Consider the following 18,480-nt stretch of genomic DNA (forward strand, 5'->3'; position numbering starts at 1 on the left):
GAGACTAGATTGTCTAAGTGAGACTTTTCAGATGGGACAATTTATGTTATATTGGTAAAAATTTAATTAATTGGAATTAATTTGCATCTTTTAGGTTTTAATACACGACATTAAGCCGACAGCCACATGTTTTACTTGCTTTGGAATTTTATATGTTAAACATTTGATGAGGTCAAAAAGGAAAAATGTCATATTAAAGTTAAACTAGCCATCAGTCTACCGAGTATTTTTGATCAGCCACAGAATCTAAATATGTTTATGTGTGAGTCATCAACAATATTGGTAGATATATATATTGATTCTAGATTTTCTGTTATACTTAAGGTGCCTGTTTAATATCTGGCTTGGGATAACAGATGACATTAATTCTCTACGTTAGTTCTGTCTTATTTAGTTATTCTTTCTTTTTAATCAATAACATGGTCCATGTCAAATAAACTTTTTCTGAAAGGGAATGCTTAATGTGTCAACAATTAATTATTACAACACCTATGTTGACACTTTAGCACATATTGAATGCTGCCACACTTTTACTCAAATACAATTTTTAATGCATGACTTACTTTTCATTGAAGTATAATTCCATTGCAGCACAATTTTACTTAAAGTAAAAGACTTTAGTACCTTTTCCATCTATGCTAGCATGATCCACCGATACTCCTGTATAGACAGCATACCGGAATCTGTAGGTGTAGCACATACATGTAGTAATGTCGATGTTCGAGTCATGTGACAGATTTATTATGTTTAGTACAGCTGTGGTGCAGAGTTACACATGGAATGCATATGGAATGAGGACAAGCCATAGCTTCTATATAACCTCTTGTTTCATATACATGACATGAAAAACATTTATCAATGTTCCCATCTGTACTTTCTTGCAGAACGATTTATGACCTACAAAATAGACGTGCTTTTGTTTTTGTGTCGCAACAGATCACTTGATTAAATAGTCACGTTTTTTTTGCTTTGTTTTTACCACTGCCGATACTGCCCTACATTTGCGTGGAAATCTGGAAGACAGAAAGTAAGCCCAGTCTATAGCCTCACTAGCTGTTTACTGAAGTAATGAAGTATTGTGTCATGCTCAGCATGTTCACGATCTAGGTTTAGATATGTTAGCGTGCAATAACATTGGCCGATGAGCACAAAACAAAAGAGCAGTTGATGTAAAGGGAAATTTTGGAGCCAGACGAACAGTCAGAAGATCACCTAAGTTATTATTGACATGGAAACAATAATGTCAGTAGCATTTGACTCAAAATCACAAATATTAACCTTGTGGTGGGGGTAGAGAAAAGTCAACTGATCACCAAAGTCTGTACAATTCATCCTCTGGAAAACATGAATGTCTTCACAAAATGTAATGTAAATCCATCCAATAGTGTTTTGCATGGTGCATATTGTATATTTCTCTCTTACTGTCTGATCGACAATCCCGCGTTACCATCCTCAGACCCAAGCCTCTACCATGGCCTCAAAACAGCTGAGTAATGCCTCACCAACTAACGAAACTTACCAAATTTAAGAATGGTTATATTTCTAGGACAAAATATGTGTCAGTATCTAAAAACGTACTTCCAAGCAGCACAGATTAAGCCCTTGGTAAATAAAATCCTGATTATGCAGCAAAATGGAAGAGGACCTGTATCTTAACAGGACATGCCTAACTCTGTAATGGGCTTTGAAAAACACAGTATGCAAAACCCTCAGGCCTTGCAGTCTTTGTTTCTTGCTACATATCTTCTCATCTCATTCTGGATTGACAAAGTGGACCAACCGCTGTCATGACATCTTGGGCCTCTGGCAAAGTCAGATGCATCACCTCCACTGGGCTGGCCCCCACATACATCAAGCCTGTCGCTGTTGGTTGTCCCTAGGTCAAAGCTGGCTACTCAAGGTTGGGAGAGAAATGTTTGTCAAGGAGACTACAGACTCATTCCACAGATACCCCCTTCTGTCCTAGCAGTACCCAAGGTCAGGTTATAGATAAAGGGGCAACTAGCAGTACATTGTAGTGTCTACGATCATGGACTTTCACATCTAATTCAGATGCCCCGGACACAGAGGCACCAACTCCAATTCTTTACATCAGTGGCTAGACGTAGAGGTTTATATTGTTTTACCTTCTGGTCTCCTTGATGCACCAAGCCTGCATTAAACTCTTCTGCATAAGAGAAGAGCTGCAGCCTGAGTTCTCCTTTCACCAGCTTCCAGAAGACTCACGTCACACAGGTGAGCGGACTTTCTCTGTCAGGGCTCCGAGGCTCTGGAACTCCCTGCCGGAGATTAGGATCGCCACCTCACTACCGATTTTTAAATCCCTGCTAAAAACGATTTTTTTTTTTTTAAAGGAAAGCATTTCTAACATGCAACTTGTAATTATTTACATTACAAAATATCACTCTTACAGAGTTCCAGTGTGCATTGTAATGCTGTGTTTTTGTCATAGACTGTATATATAGAGGTTTTTGTATATTCCAGCTAACTTTGGGATGTTCCATTGGCCGACAATGGGAGGAGGAGGGGTTGGGGGGTGGGGTATGGATTTTTAGTACTTTCTTATTTTTATTTTATAGCCAATGATAAGGCTAAATCGGTCCTGAAATTGTTGGGAGATTATTTTCAGTACTCACAAAATAAGTAATCTTTTTCGTACCTTTTATTTGCATGTGAATATGTTGTATGTGAGTATTCTGGTCTGTGAACTCCCCCCCCCCCCCTGTCGCGCTGTGGTACGTCCCGCTCAGGAACCTGTCTCTCTGTCTGCATCTGGAGCTGAAGGAGACACAGGTATGTTGATGGAGTGTTCCGCTTCTCAGAGTCATTCCAACGTGTACTGCATGTCACTGGGACTACTTTCTGAAAGAGCAGTCCGCCGTGGTGTGTGAAGCGCAGGTATCTACTGTGAGGAGGGTCACAGTTATTTCAAAAGTTAGCGCTGCATCGTTTTGGGCTGTTTTCTTGAGAAGTGCTGCCGCTTGGCGACCCGTTATGGGAGATGTAGTTTTCTTGTGGGATTTGTATAGAACAAAATGTATTGTTACTTTTCCAATGTTGTTTGTGAACCCACACTAATTCACTGTGCTTACTCTGTGATGGCCAGACACATAAGGCATGGTATATTTATTTTGTTTTGCATATGTTTTACAATTATTATTTAATTGACAGGTTTTCTCTACAATGTATACGTGTTTAGTTATACTCTTGTCTGCATTTGGAGCTGAAGGAGCCAGTAGTCTGAGAAGAGGATGTGAACTGATGCAGTCCCTGTCACATGTTGTATCAGTAAAAGAGATCCAAAGAGAGCTGTGTGTGTCAGAGTGATTTTGTGGTGTGTCGCACATCATCAGGCAGAAGACAAATATGTCATTCAAATGTTTTTGGTTTGAAAAGGATGTACACCAACATTAACACCATGGACAGTACATAATAATGCATGATATGACAGTTCCCCATAAGCGGAGCCAAATTATTTTCACTACCCCCTGGTGGCTGGCTGCAGTGTAGCACATGAACCCTGCCATGTGCGTAGATGGTTTCTCTCTTTTGCGGTAGTTCTCATCACACTGATGTATGTTCAAGGTTGGTTAGGATTTCCATGAGATTTGGATCATGTCACAAGCATGAGATGAGTCCAATGTTTTTTCTGTGTTTACATGGTTCTGTGGCAGTGAAACAATGTAGTGTCACTTTAAATTGTACTGCTGCAAATGGTTGAGGGATGGAATTTAAGCACATATTATTATATGTTCATGACGTGTTGGGACTGATTAAAAGTATTTTTAAACATTGTTAAAAAATAGCCATGAGAAAGGAAAAACCCCACAACGACAAATCCTGAAAGTCAAAGAAAACGTTTGCAAAATAGTATCCGTAATTTGAAACTATGTGAGAAATATCACATCAGCTCACGAGTGCGTCTCAGAAGTGTCTGAACAGTCCTCTCCCACCGGCTGATTCAGCTCTGTATTGGGGCAACAATTTGATGTGAATCCAAACAAGATAAAATTAATGATCATCATTCAAGACAAAGACTGACACTGTTAAAACGTGGGACAAAAACAATTGTTCTGGGCCCATGTAGCATCTGTGTCTGTGTCTCATACAGCTTGTTCATTTATTATACTTAGTTTGGTTTATGTCTTTTCTTTTTTCTCCCTAAAACTCTCTGTCTTTATACATTATGCACTTGGGTTGATTGGCCAGGAAAGAAAGAATGAGAGTCAAAATACTGCCTGTATGATGTTTTCCAGCTGTGCGGCACTCGGCCAGAACACAAAACAGACTTTCTTATAGTTTGCCACAGTGACTGGATTAAAATGCACATAACCCTGCAGTTGCGTAACATAAAATAAACTCTTTTCTAGCAGGACAAGAGGTTGTAATGTTTTTAACATTGACATAAAGTTGAAGATTCAGGCTTTTGAAAAAATGTATTCCCACTAGCATCTCCAGAGTATTGGTCAAACATGTAAAGGTTTTTATGTGTGTGCAGTATCTCACACTATCGAAACCATGAATGAGAGCAAATGAGCAAGTTTCTAGAAGAGCAAGAAAGGCATCTAGTGGTTCAACTGAGAAGTATCATGAAACAATTCAATACACAAGTAAATGCCTGCACACAAGCTGCATTGTGTTTAGACAACATCCTCTCAGCATTAATGATGTTAGCACTTTTTTTTTATAGCATAACCAAAAGAGTAAATGCCATTAAGAATATTTTGAATGCAACCTAACTTGGACCAATGGACTGGCACTCAAACATTTTATTTCAGTTAACAATTAAAAAAAACATGTATGTTGAGTAAAGAAGCATAACAGAAAGTCCCACATTTTCATAAAACAATTTTATTAATATTTTCTTCACATAAAGGAGCAACACATTTTTAAAAGCATCCGCAGCATTTTTTTTCACAGTGCAAGAACAAAGAGGATGTGATCAGCTTTACTGTAACTGTGGTCGTCTAATCTACTACTGTTCTCTCATCGCTGAATCCACGACTGAACCTCGTACCTGATCAGTAAGAATAGGATCTATAACGATCAGTTTGTTTCCTTACAGAAAATATGGTGCTAAAATCTGTTTTACATCCCTATTAACATAAAACTGAACTGATTCCTGGATTTTAAAGTATATGTGCGGTTAAAGGCATATTTTTAGATTCCAATTAAAGACATTATCCCACAGACTTTGACTGACTGGAAAGAGTGAGTCAATGAACAAACTGTATGTAAACAGATCTAAACCACAGAAAGATTCTATTGGTAAAGTCTTATTTACTCAATAGTACTAAATCCAATCTCCATGTCTCTATGTACTATGACTCATCCTACTGCTGCCCCCTACTGTTAACAAGGGGAGGCAGTTGACAGACAGGTGCCCCCTGCAGTATCTTGTCAGTATGCCTTCTCGTTTTCAGCTTCATTAAAACCAATAAGAGTCACTAAAGGGCAGAGATAACCACATGGTCCCACACTGGTTTCCCACTCATTCAAAGGGTCAGGGAGGTATCGTTACCTATGTTTTGACTTCCTGCCAGAAATCACACGTCAAAGCTTTGATAGTAATATGACAACTAGTAACAAGCCTCATGAGTCAAAATATCTGAAAAACAATTGACAACAGAAAATCAACCGATCTATTTGAGATCAAATATCCTGGATAATATGACAGTGACTCAGAGAATAACTACCAACTTAAATAAAGCTCAGAACGAGTGTTCAACTGTAGTTAAATAACATCTTGGAGCAAGTCTTAATAAATAGCTATAGGCTTCTCTTCATTCTTGTTAACATTGGAGGAAATTTAGACCTATGCATTTTCATTTGGCTGATGACCTGGACACATGCCCAATATAGATCATCTTCTATATCCATACACTGTATCTTCAATATGCATAGCCCTTAAAACACAAACATTCTTCAGCTAAGAACCTCCTCCTGGTGGTTGAAATCAGGAAATACTGTACAGTAACAAGTATCTGATCAAGACTCTTGATCAATTATAGGTTTACGTGACCCCCTTTACACTATATACACCCACACGACAGAAAGCAAATCTCAAAACATTAAAAGTCAGGGGGTTTAAAATGGTACATCCAAAAATCGCAGGGGAAAGGGTTTGTGGAGGGGTAAAGCATATTTACATTATAATTACAAGTTTATAAGCACACAAGTTAAAGAAGGAGTCCACACAGTGACTGCGCTGCACACGGAAAAGCTAATAACATACAAGTCGAAGATCAGAGATAAACTGTGCTCATGACTGATAGTAGAGAAGGGAGTAAGGAAACTAAAGGAAAGGAGAGAAGGAGAGAAAGAAAGGAGGAAAAAGAGAAAGACAGAAAGAAAAAAGATTTGGTTCCAGTGTGCGCTGCCAGCCCTCACCTAAGACACATTGGTTGTCGATTCAAACTTGTGCTGCAGTGCGCCATCTGCTGTACACAGTGGGAAGGTTTTGTCAGTACATTTGATTGATTCTGTAACAAGCTTGGTACTTTAAGCTACCAATCAATCTTTCAGCCAAACCATGACTAATATAGTAAATGTTTCAGGCAGCGATACCCGGTTGGTTTGATTTAAAGAAAACTGACATCTCTCGAGCAACTTCAACTCCTCATCGCTGACTGCTACATCTACATACATCCGACAGCTGAGAGAAAGTCCAGGACTGACTGAGTTGACAGACATAAAACAGAATCAGTGACATTCTTAATGCTCGCTCTTGTTGAAGTGCCCATTTATACAGCTCATGGAGTGAAGTGCCTGAGAGAAAGCTGAGCCAAAGACGTTTGGGTGAAGAGTGATTGTCTGCTCAGGCTTAAGGATTACATGAGAGCTGCAGTGGAGGGGTTTGGTCGACAGCATTAAGTATGAGGAGTGAGTGTGTTGGCATCTGATAACCTCCTTTCAAACACACAATCAGAGCCACCCTGAGCTAAAAAATACAACATACAGGACCAATCTCAGAGAACCTTGTCCAGCCGGGTCGAGGATGGCCTCAGGCTTTGTTTAGTTCTCTGGACTGGATAAAGGGAGTTAGGAGACAGTCCTACAGGAGTGCAAACATCTGTACTAGAGCCGTTTTCGAAGTGTAGGTAGATTCTGGTCCATCCAGCGCAGATTTAGCCTGATTGTCTCCAAAGCTTCCTGTACGCTCCTCATCTGAGAGCCGCGCTCCTTCAGGCCGGAGAAGAAACCCTGAACCTGCACCACATACAAAAACACACGTTCAGATGATTGCCAGATCAGAGCACACAATGAATAAAGCAATAGAAGCTTTCTACGATCTCTTAACGTCTCCCTAAAAGCAAGTGCACAGAGCCTCAAATTCATTATCAATGTATGCTGCAGAGAAAACAGTGAAAACAGACCTGGTCAAGATGTGCCTGTGTAGAGAACTGGGAGGTGGCCGATTTGACGATTGACTGGATGGCATAAGAGCCCACAGGAAACCTACAACCCAAAGAACAATGATGCGGATTACATTTAATCTTTTCATGTTCATTTGAGATAATACTTAGATGTATTCACAGTAATAAGACATATGAAGCTGAAAAGGGCCCACTCACTTTTCAATGAGTCGGTCCCAGTTCTCTTGGACAAAATCCCAGACGAACAAGTAGCCAGCGAAGCCTTTCACCACGGTGTTGATGACCAACGGCAACTCCTGTGTCTGGATGATTTCCCCATTTAGACCTGCTTTTAGGATCCTAAACAGACCGGAAAACATGCTCTGTTCAAATCCTCCTCAGTGCATCATCAACCCTCACTTCATGATCATCACTTCCACACAGGATCTCAATCAATTATTTGTAAACTCTTCAAAGACTTTCCTGGTCCTGACTCTGGGGATGTAGTGACTCTCATTCTTTAACTTACTCCAATTACACCAATAACTTGGTTATGCTAACGTATCGGCCGATATTAGCTTATTGCAGACTTTGTATTGCATTTGTATCTGTTTCAGTAAATATAGCAGTGAATAAGTGTATTATTAAAAGTACAGAAATGTAAAAGTAGTTTGTGTTCATTTAAAGAAAATGGGTCCACAACATAATGTATCCACAAGAGATCAACAGCAAATAGATGTTTGCTTCTGTGTCATGATCAGTCTCAGTATTAGTTGGACATTGGACTGGCTGGAAGTTTTGGTGCAGTCAATTGTTACTATTTTGACAATTAATTTACTTTGAAATGTGTTTCACAAACACAGACACATGCGCTCACTTACCACACTAACTTTCGTGTATTCTGGGTGGATGCTAGCCCCTGTAGCATCTTTCGCTTATCTGCATCATAGGTGGCATGTGCATACATGTAGAGCAAAGTCTCCCAATCTTCATCTGACTGAGCAGCCACAGTGAACACAACACGCTGCAGATCACCTGGAATCCTACAGAAATACAAAATGGAGGAATAAATATGCAAAACTCATATATGCTCCAGACTCCGACAACTCAAAAGATAATTTCTATCTGTAAAAAATATGTGTCCTACACTACTTACCCTGTTGCCACCATGACCCTGACAAGGTAAAACAAAACAACTTTTTTTGTGTGCTTTACGTACCGTGAAGTCCCATTGGAATACTGTTTGAACAGGTCTTTAGCTTGCTGAGTGCAGTTTGGTTGATTCAGACTACACGCCATCTCCAGAAGGGCTGCGCGCAACTCCTGTTTGGACACACTCTCCTCCTCTCCCCATGTTTGACTGTCCATCAGAGAACCGAAGTTCTGCAGAATATAACTCTGTTGTGTGTAAGAGAAAAAATATTGACATTAACATAAGTACACAGAAACTTACCTCAACTAATTGGCTCTATTTTCCTGTTGGCCCAAGGTGTGAGAAACAGTGGTGCACAAGTGTACCCGTGTTTTTCTGTGGAGGTAATTTCCTTCACTACACCAGGTCGGTATCCTGGTGTCTGCCGTAGCGTTTGCACCTGTTCACTGATGTCACATAATTTGTTATTCAGGGATATCACACACATACAAACCTTCATGCGGGTTGCGAGACGATGCTCCTGTCTTTTGTCCAGCAGCCTGTAGATATTATTGAGCTGTAACAAGGCTTCCATCACAGGAGTAGTCTCTGTTTCTTTGGACATGTAGTTCAACAGAGTGAGGACTTGATAAAAGGATACACGTCCCAATCTGTTGAAAACACAGGAAAGTGAGTGAGAAGCGAGGAGGAGAGCAAAGAACTGAACAATGCTCCTCCACTTGTGATTCTTGAAAGCAATTACATTGACAATTTCTGAATGGTCCCTCTTACCTGGAGAGAGCAAAGATGTTGTGTATGAGCGAGGCACGGTCCTCGTGTGTAAGAACACTGACATTGTTGGACAAAGCATCTTGAAGGGCAGCCCAGCCTTCATTACCGTAGTGGACGATGTAGAACCCTGTGTTTCTGTAGTTCAACTTCAGCCACTTTACACTTTCTGGCAGCTTAAAAGTGCCTAAAATCACAAACAGACAAATTTATATTGGACATGACTGACAGAACAAAGATTCAGAAACTTAATCTAGAAGAACACTTTTTGTTTTACCTGTTTTTGTCTTCAGATTAAAAACTTGTTTGCACTCAGGGGCCAAACTACAGCTGTTGTTTATGTACGTCACCGGTATATTCCACAGGCTACAGAGAGAACACAGTATATTTAGGGTTGTGGTATCTTTCTTTGAGCTGTTGATGTAAGTGTGTGATAACGTTACACACCTGGAAGTATGGTTGGCATTGTCAGATGTGAGGAGAAAGTGCTCTTGTGTGAGGGTCACTTGATCTCCCTTGCGGCTTACAGTGACCAATGGGAAGCCTTTCTGTGATGTCCATGAGCTCATCATCTCTGACACATTCTGGTGCTGTGTCGACACCTCGACCTGTGGAGAGGAAGAGGAAATACAAAGTCTATGCTGCTTTTCTTTTCTGAGGCAAAAATAAGTGAGATATCCTCAAACTGTTTACACAGCTCACAGATTGCATCGAAACCTTGGAAATCTTTTGATCAACAACCCATGCCTCAACCCTCTGTGAATTCGTAAAAGCCTTTGGGCTTTAACATACGACCCCAAAGCAAGTAGGGCTTAGGCTAAGGGGTTAGCCCCATGGCATTTTGCTCTTAAGATAAGGTGTGATCAAGGTTATTTTTGACACATTGTTATCTTAGGACAGTAGTCTGCCAAACAAAATCCTGGTCTAAAGTCAGTGCTGGAGTATTTCACTACTATTTTAAGAGTGCATTATCAAAATAGTAATAGGTGCCTACATAGGCTGGTCCATAAACTCACTGCTGCTCAGATTACATGCTTCACTTTGAACTAGAGAGGATCTGTTTCCTCGGCAGAGATGTCTGCAAAATCTATTTTTCTTGTTTCGTCAATTAAGTGCCATTTTCACACAATCTGGCATTTAGGACTAGACGTATGATGTCAAACGTTCAGATGACCTGTGCAAGACTAGGTGCTAATTAGAAATCTACAGAAGCAGCAAGGGAAAGTAATGAGTCGACATTCTGCCATTAAACTGGGTGGAAGCATTTCTGACAGCAGTTACCCAACTTACTGTTTACATCTACAGTGTCCTTTGCTCTGGCTTTCCTGTAACATTTTAACATTATCAACATTCGCATAAGTCATTATCTGCTGCTCTAGTGTCGAATAAAATCTATGAACGTGGCTTGTACCAATACACAAACACACACCTGTGTGAGGCTGTTCCAGAGGTCGTCCGTGTCTGTGTTTGATCCACTGAACTGTTTTAGGTATTGAATGATCCCTTTTCTGAACTGTTGATCTGGCAGCGACGCGTTCAGCATCAGAAGAATGGATGCACCCTGAAGACAGAGAGAGTGGGGCTCAGTCAAAAAAAAGGTCTGCTGGATATGGTGTTTGGTTAATAAATAAAAACTTTCTATTTATTTGGTTCCATATTGCATATAAATGTTTACCTTTTCATAGGAGACAGCGTCAAACATCTCTTCCACCTGTTCCACCGTGTTAACCTCTGTCGACACAGCGTGGGAGGAGTTAAGTGCATCTCTGTCCATGACTCTGAAACGCATTGCCAGGAACAAATTACCCTGCAAAACAAACACAAGACTTACTGCCAAGAAACAGTGAATCACACAACATGATTTGCTTGGAAGTATGTCTGCTTTCAAACATGCACTGAACTCCAGAGATCCAACAACCTTTCTCCACAGGGGCTGTATGTGTGAATTTAAATGTCCGAGTGAGTGCCTCAAGAGTTTCTGCAGACTTTCTCAGCCTGGCACCATAAAATAAACACAGCAGAAAATCCTCCGCAGGATTCACCGAGTTAGTGTGTGTGTGGGGGGGGGGGGGGGTCGATGATGCTTCTAACATGCAACAGACGCAAAAGATAAAAGATAACAGCCAACGCGGAAACGAGGAAAGCACTGGATAAAATATGGACCCAATTCTCCAGAGATTCTGAAAGTTCCTGTCTGAAACATCTTATGTGAGAAGTAATTTATAATCCAGATGTGAAAGCTTACAATGTCCAGCTGAGGCAACACTGCCTGCAGTGACATGTACTGCATGTAAGTGGCAAAGCCTTCGTTGAGCCACAGGTCGTTCCACCAGCTCATAGTCACCAAGTTTCCAAACCACTGCAACACAACATCAGAAATAGATTACGACCTGCATCATCTTAACCGTCTCTCCTCCTTTCACATCCACTAAGGCAGACAAATTACCTGATGAGCGAGCTCATGCGCTATGACTGAAGCAACAACTTGTTTCTCCAGAGGGGACGACTGTTTGCCCACAAGCAGGCTGGTCTCACGGAAAGTGATGAGTCCCCAGTTCTCCATGGCTCCTGCCAGGAAGTCTGGGATGGCTACCAAGTCTGGCAGAAGAGAAAGAATGAGCATATTGGGTGTGTGAACAGTGGAGAAAAGAACAATCACAGGAGGTTAATGTGTACAATGTGTATACACATTATACACATTGTGTGAAATGTGTAAGTGTGTGTACTCACCTAGTTTTTTGAGGGGGTACTCTATTTCAAAGAAGTTATTGTAGAACTCCAGCAGTTTGGCGGTTGTGTTCAGAGCGTAGTCAGTGTGCTCCTTCTTCTCTGGCACAGAGTACACAGATACCTAAACGATTCATCAAGGTAGTTTATCAGCAGTTACACAACCTCAGATATATGTAGATCATATTAAGCCGCAACTGGAAACAAAACTCAGTTAAATTTGTGTCAGACCTACTTGAGTGTTTGAGACATTTTTGCTGATTGGGGTGAAATTAGCAATGATGAAGGCCACCAGATAGGTGCTCATGTTGACAGTGGTTTTTTCAAACTCATCTTGGATGAGGCCCCCAGAGATGTTTGTGGATTTAGCCTGAAACACACAGCACATGGACAAGATGACTAAGGGCTAAGGTTGCTATTATCTTCCAAAGTGAATTTGGAAGTTGTAATGAGACTACTGTGGAATTCAGTACTGCCAACACATACAGTACCATTATGTAGTCTGTTGACTTAAACACTTAATATCTGTTGTAATGTGGTGATGCTGAACACAGACACGGATACATCATGTTTCTTGCTTTTAAATTTTAAATTCAGAAAGCTTCTTTGACAGTGTCACTTGTATTTGGAAAATGAAATGTCCCACAATTGAATCCAAATGTATTTCAAACCTGGGTTCTGTTTAAAGTCCCTTACTTTTACCATTTTTAGAAAAAGGATGAAAATGAGCAGGTATCATTGTTTTAGTTTTAAATTCATTTATCAAATACTAAATGCACTTCAAGTTGTTTAAATTCGAGAGTAGAACACAATTTGTCAACCAAATAATATTGAAGAACTCATTTAGAAAGCAAGGTGCTTCAGCACCTGGTTACATATTGTTAAGACAAAAATATCTTCAGTAATGTTACAGTACCAAAGGCATGTTGGAAAGAGTCATGTAGTTTGGTTTTCTGTTGATTGTAATCAGAAAGGTGGCTTTGAAAGCTGGTTCATCAAAGCAAGGGAAGGCCTTCCTGGCTGATAGTGGTTCAAACTGGGTTGCGGCTAGAACACTGGTGACAAGAGAGACGAGCATGGTTATGTTGAAATAGCAATTTAGATAAGTGCGGTAAAAACAATAAAAAAACTTACAATTTAAGTATTTTACTTATTTTTTACAGCACTGGTAGTAATCCTCGAGCTGAAGTACAGCAGAGACTGTTAGTGAAGCATACCTTTTGTTTCCATCTTTTTCCGTGTAGGAGCTGTTGTAGAAACCACCATAGGTGTGCGAGAAGTTGGCAATGTAATCCAGGGTCAGAACACAGTACTGGCCTGCCTTCAGCTCTGCGGAAAATTTAACAGCAATCTGCTGATTGGGTTTGTACTCCAGTATAGTCACATCACTGGCCTCCCCATCTCCCAGCTGAAAGTGAGTAATTATCAGTTGACGATTAGTACATAACATAAAAAAGTTTACAGTTCTGTGTACAATGATAGATGAGCCAATCCCACCTTGAAGGTAGCTTTGGTAAAGTGCAGATTATCACTGTGCAGGATGATGCGCTTGGTGTTGTGCAGCACAGACATGTTGATGACAGTGCGCCCAGTGAAGTTCATGTTGTCGAGGTCAGGGAAAAGGGTGAGGTTATAGCTGAGAGGACGTATGCTATGAGGCAGCCGAAACTGGGCCCATGGAAACAGTTCGCCGTTGGTGGCGTTAGGGTAGACTGTCTCCTGGGGAGTGGTCTTGTTTGGTCTGCGACAACCTGCCTGGAATAGGATGGAGGGTTGAGCCAGGGGAATAGGTGTGTGATTGAACATGACAGAGAAATAATAAGGAGAAAATGTCTGAAAAAGATATTTGCTCAGTGCATATAAACAATCATTCATGGTAATGCAAAAGCAACCCAGACAGAAATAGGGAATGGTTTTTCTTACTTTGGTGAAGGTGCATCCAGGTAGGAAGTACAGTACCATGGTCATGGAGGCCACTATAACAAGGAATAACACACATACAACCATGGTCCGGGCTGAGGGTCGTGAACATGACCTGAAACAAGGGAGAGTGTTAAACACTTATTAAAAAAGGATGCAAAAAAGCAGCAGTATTTTTAAAGGAATGGACAGTGTCACTCCGGAGGACTGAGTGAAAGTTAAGTTTCCCATTGGTACTCTGTCGCTCAGTGTTTGCATCATGTGGAACTGAAGCCTGAAGAGATTTTATATGCACACAGTTAACTATTATACCAGGAAAAAGTGTTATTACAATAGTTCCAATGTCAGTGGGAAAAAAGCTTGATCTTCTCTGAAAGGTCTCCAAACATAAACAAGGTCAACCGGTTCTGTTCTTTCCTGAAAACCAGTCTGAGAAAACTCTCCTTTGTCCCGATTGATTCATGAGGTGAATCTGTGAAGGGAGCTAGAAATGTACACACAGATCAGTTTCACCTTGTGTGCTGAGTTGCATCACTATGACGCAGGACTGTACAATCATGACTTGTAATTATTTTGTCTAGTAATATGATTATATTACATTGATATTTGTTGTTATTCAGGAAATACAAAACATAACATACCCTAAATAGTAGATGTTGTTACAGATGTTAGATATCCATGCATTTATACTGGAATTTTGTGAACGCTGGTTGAGAGATTACAATGACTTGTCATATGACACTGACTCGCATTGCAAATGTATTATTTATTGACTTTATCTGATCAGCAATGATGAACTCTTTTTGGCATGGATTCCCTCCTTTACTTAGCAACGTTTCTGACAGAGCCTGAAATACAGGAAAGCTCTGAAATATGAATGTGGTGGAGCAAACCTTACTGGAAAAGGATCTTTATGTCAACATTGCATTACCTGGGTGGAGCCTGTCTTGTGTACAGGGAAGAGTTGGGTCTGTTAGAAGAACTACGGTTCATGAAGGACATGCCCAACAGACGAGCTGAAGACTCGCAGTCCTCCTCATCCTCGTCCATGTCATTCTCTCCTAGGCCGCGAACAAGCAGCCGTGAGGTACGAGGCTCAAACACCACCTCATCTGGGTCAAGAGCAGGAAACGTCTGCCGAGAGCGTGCAAAGTACACACCTTTATTCTCCAATCAATGTGTGCAGTATGATGTTGATAGATAGATGGATTTAACTGACAGAAACTCGCACCAGGCGTGAGTGCGTTCCAAAGATTAGATCAAATTTACAGATTTATTTTTTGAACTGAAAGAGTGCAAGTAAACATCACTTGCTATGCACATGTGTGAGTCACCCTCAAATTAAATGATCTTTATTTATATTGCCAATAGCCAATGTATTCAAATTATCAAATTCGCAGATGAAAGCACTTGTGGGGAATTTGCAGAGTGGAGCTAATATGTATTTCTGAGATATGCAAATGAATGAGCCAGACTGGGTCATTGAAGTGAAGGCGTGCATAACATGCATGGCATACGATGAAGTGAGCGTACCGGAAATGCAGCCGAGTCTTTGGCTAAATCCACGACATCCGGCTCCTCTTCAAACATGCTGTTCTCAATCATGTTCCTGGGCAGATTGGCTCGCTCTAGAGAGAAGAGAAAGTAGACGGAAGAATTTCAGAAAGAGGAAATGAGAAAGGTGTGAAGAAGAAGAGAGCATACTCAAGATGGTGACATACACTGATACATACATAGACAGTATAAAGGCAGTCTGTGCGGCCTGTGTTTTAGAGTTAGCTCAGGGTTTTACAGTGGCAGCAAGACACAAGTGACACAAAGGCTTGTTGCTGTCATTGATCCTGCAGGCAACATTAAGCAACATGTAACAAAGCAGGGGCGTTCTTCAGGTTCCTGTTAGAAAACTTCATGCAGTATTTCCTGATACTTTGACCTAAATAGCTGACGAAGCAGCAACATTAGTATTCATATTACAAAGTCTGTGAAAACAGAAATCCCCCAATTTCCTTCTGAGTGCATTACTTCAACCAGAGTGTTGAGAAAGAACTAAAACTTGCTTTAGAACTAAACAAATACAACTAATATTCTTCATCTGACCATATCATGTGTAACTGCATTTTAAAGCTTTCTTTCCCCAATCTAAACTGCAGCATCAGCATTACAAGAAGAGTTATCTCTTAGAAAAAACCATGTGATTTCCCTGGCTGCCACATTCTCCCCTTAGTAATTCTTGAAACAATCAGAGGCATGTTCAACTTCCTAATTTGATTATAGCCAAAGTGGTAAAACGCTATGCAGTGCATATCACCCATTCTGCCTCACGTTCCATTCATGCTTTTACGAGTTAAAGACAATGATTTTTTCAGTCTCGGTGGGTGATGAATTTAAGTGGAAATGAACGGGACGCAGACCTTGTTCACAGAAACACGACGACGCCAAGAAAAAGTGAGCTGTAACTCCACAAAAGGAGGACACGTGCTCAGAAATGTGAGAAGTGAATTTAGCTCCTGGTCTGCCCCGTGCAGTGTTTCTGATATGACTCTATAGGTTGTCACTGTGTCAATGTCTGGACCTCAGCGCTGTGGTAGGAATGTTTAAAAATAGGCTGGATCTAAGTAGTAGGTTATGTGTAATAGCCAGAGAAGGGTATGATACAAATAAGGCCCTCCCCAAAAACACACATCAAGCCTTAATGACAGCTGACGGTATTGTTATGCTGTTATGTTGATAGATATATCATATTACCAAGATGAGTGCAATGCAGTTATTATCTTGAATGAATGTGAATAACCCACAACTCCTGAAGATTTGTTCTTTTGTAAGTTTGTATGTAAATACAGCAGTAAGGCATTTTAGCTGCCGACTGTGCTCTTCCTGTTTTATGAAAACACTTTTTAGGCGCAGGGCCTTAGAGGGTAAGAGTCACAGAACAACAGTTAAATATGTGTGTGAGTTGGACAAGTGTATGTTCATACTGAGTAAGAACAGACTGTCATCTGTTGGTTAGATGGTGGAGAAAAATGCCAAAGAAGAATGAGCTCTGCCTTTCTCTATCTCTCAAAGTGATTGTGAAATGTGAGCTTGAAAAGAGAACACAGACAAAAAAAAAGAAAAAAAGAGGAAGTCAAACTGCTGTGATTTGGTGTTTGCTGCTTCCAGGTCGAAACCTGAAAAAATCCAAAAGAGAGCAGTGTGTATGTGTGTGTGTGTGTGTACTCTGGCCTTTCTGTTTGTTTTAATAAAGCCCTGGACGCCCTCGGCGATAGCAGGTTATAAAGGAGCTGGCTGCTGGTTGGGAGCAGAGCTGAGGGAGCTGGACTTATCAGCTCTCCACACCAAGACTAAACACTATCAAACCCAATGGGCAAACAGTGCAGCTGTGTTTGAACAGACGATCTGAACCTTGACTGTGACAGACGTCTGAGTTTGTATCTTTGTTGCACATAAAACGACTAAATGTAAAAATCTGCTTTGTGTTTAGCAGGAGAAGAAACAGACACATATTTGTTCATGCCTCTGCAGCTCTGGCAACACACTGACAAGGTGATGAAGTTAGCTTCTGAGAATCTCTAAACTGTAAACAACAACAACAAGACACACAGCTCCCAGTAGGGTTCCCAGTGGTCGAGTCCAGCCATGTGTCCTCCGGTAAATGTCCCTGCCAGACAGCCTGCAGCTAATGTCCTGTCAGTGATTAGCCGGCCTGCTGCTGCTAGCTTCCTGCTGCTGTTCACATCCTCCTCCCTCACCTGCACTGTGGCTGTCGAACGGATCCATGGTGAAGACGCGTCACACGGCTCCTCTCGTCCTGGTGTTTGTGTGTCCGGCCACGTGACCCAGCTCAGGCTGCCACAGGCTCACAGCAACACACAGCAGCCGCCGCCCGTCCTCACTGTACTAACGTTAGCTCCCAGGCAGCTAGCTACGACCGAGACAACTTCCGACGAGTGGAGTCGACTAAGAGACATTCGTCCTGCTGGCGTTAGCGCGTTCCCTCAACTTTATCCTCCATGGTTGTTTGTAGCGCGTCGACACGGCGGGGGGGCGGGGGTCTCAGATCACAAGGTCGTATGAGAAATACGTAAACAACTCTTATCCAGAGACGCACCGCAAACTAACCAACGCGTTCATGTCACTTGGTTTCCTCTGTGACCAGTTGTTGACAGCCGCCCATCATATTACAATGCTCGCACCCTATTGGACAATATTGATGAGGGGCGGGGCCAGGACGTCATAGATAGATAGACGGAAATTAAGTCGTCATAGGAGCCGGTATATTTGAATACAATAAAATACAATACAATAGAATAGAATAAAATAAAAAAATATTGAGGTAGAAAGAATAAAAACAGAAACACAAGATAAATAGGTAGATAAGGTGCAGTGGCAAGATGATGGTAATGGTACTGATGATATGATGGTAATGTTATTGTTAGACAGTATATAAAAATAGTACAGTATATATAGTATATAATATAACATAATATATATTTATATATGATAGTAATTATACCAATATAATAGCAGTATATAGTAATAATGGCAGCAACAGTATAT

At 41.0% G+C, this 18,480-nt stretch overlaps 1 protein-coding gene across 1 annotated transcript; it reads right to left on the minus strand.

Annotated features, from left to right (window-relative positions):
* Positions 1-4,831: 4,831 nt before the first annotated feature.
* lnpep (leucyl/cystinyl aminopeptidase) lies at positions 4,832-18,059 on the minus strand. The gene is made up of 22 exons (XM_061071282.1): positions 17,673-18,059; positions 15,457-15,551; positions 14,855-15,057; positions 13,927-14,038; positions 13,501-13,758; positions 13,221-13,411; positions 12,920-13,058; positions 12,239-12,373; positions 12,007-12,127; positions 11,723-11,874; positions 11,522-11,635; positions 10,952-11,083; positions 10,706-10,837; positions 9,724-9,884; positions 9,554-9,642; positions 9,280-9,463; positions 9,002-9,158; positions 8,575-8,753; positions 8,237-8,398; positions 7,575-7,715; positions 7,377-7,458; positions 4,832-7,209 (listed from the first exon to the last, which is right to left on the minus strand). Exons 1-22 carry the CDS (start codon positions 17,698-17,700, stop codon positions 7,078-7,080), a joined length of 3,099 nt encoding a protein of 1,032 aa, XP_060927265.1. The 5' UTR covers positions 17,701-18,059; the 3' UTR covers positions 4,832-7,077.
* Positions 18,060-18,480: the final 421 nt, after the last annotated feature.

This window comes from Limanda limanda, chromosome 5, assembly GCF_963576545.1.
Source record: "Limanda limanda chromosome 5, fLimLim1.1, whole genome shotgun sequence".
Lineage (NCBI taxonomy): Eukaryota > Metazoa > Chordata > Actinopteri > Pleuronectiformes > Pleuronectidae > Limanda > Limanda limanda.

Bases quoted from the DNA above. Each gene is read 5' to 3' on its own strand.
- lnpep (XM_061071282.1), bottom strand. From the start codon at position 17,700: ATGGATCCGTTCGACAGCCACAGTGCAG. The intron at 13,759-13,926 runs GTAAGAAAAACC...ATCCTATTCCAG, and splicing joins CTGGATGCACCTTCACCAAA to GCAGGTTGTCGCAGACCAAA. The intron at 7,716-8,236 runs GTAAGTGAGCGC...CGGTCTGTTTAG, and splicing joins AATACACGAAAGTTAGTGTG to GATCCTAAAAGCAGGTCTAA.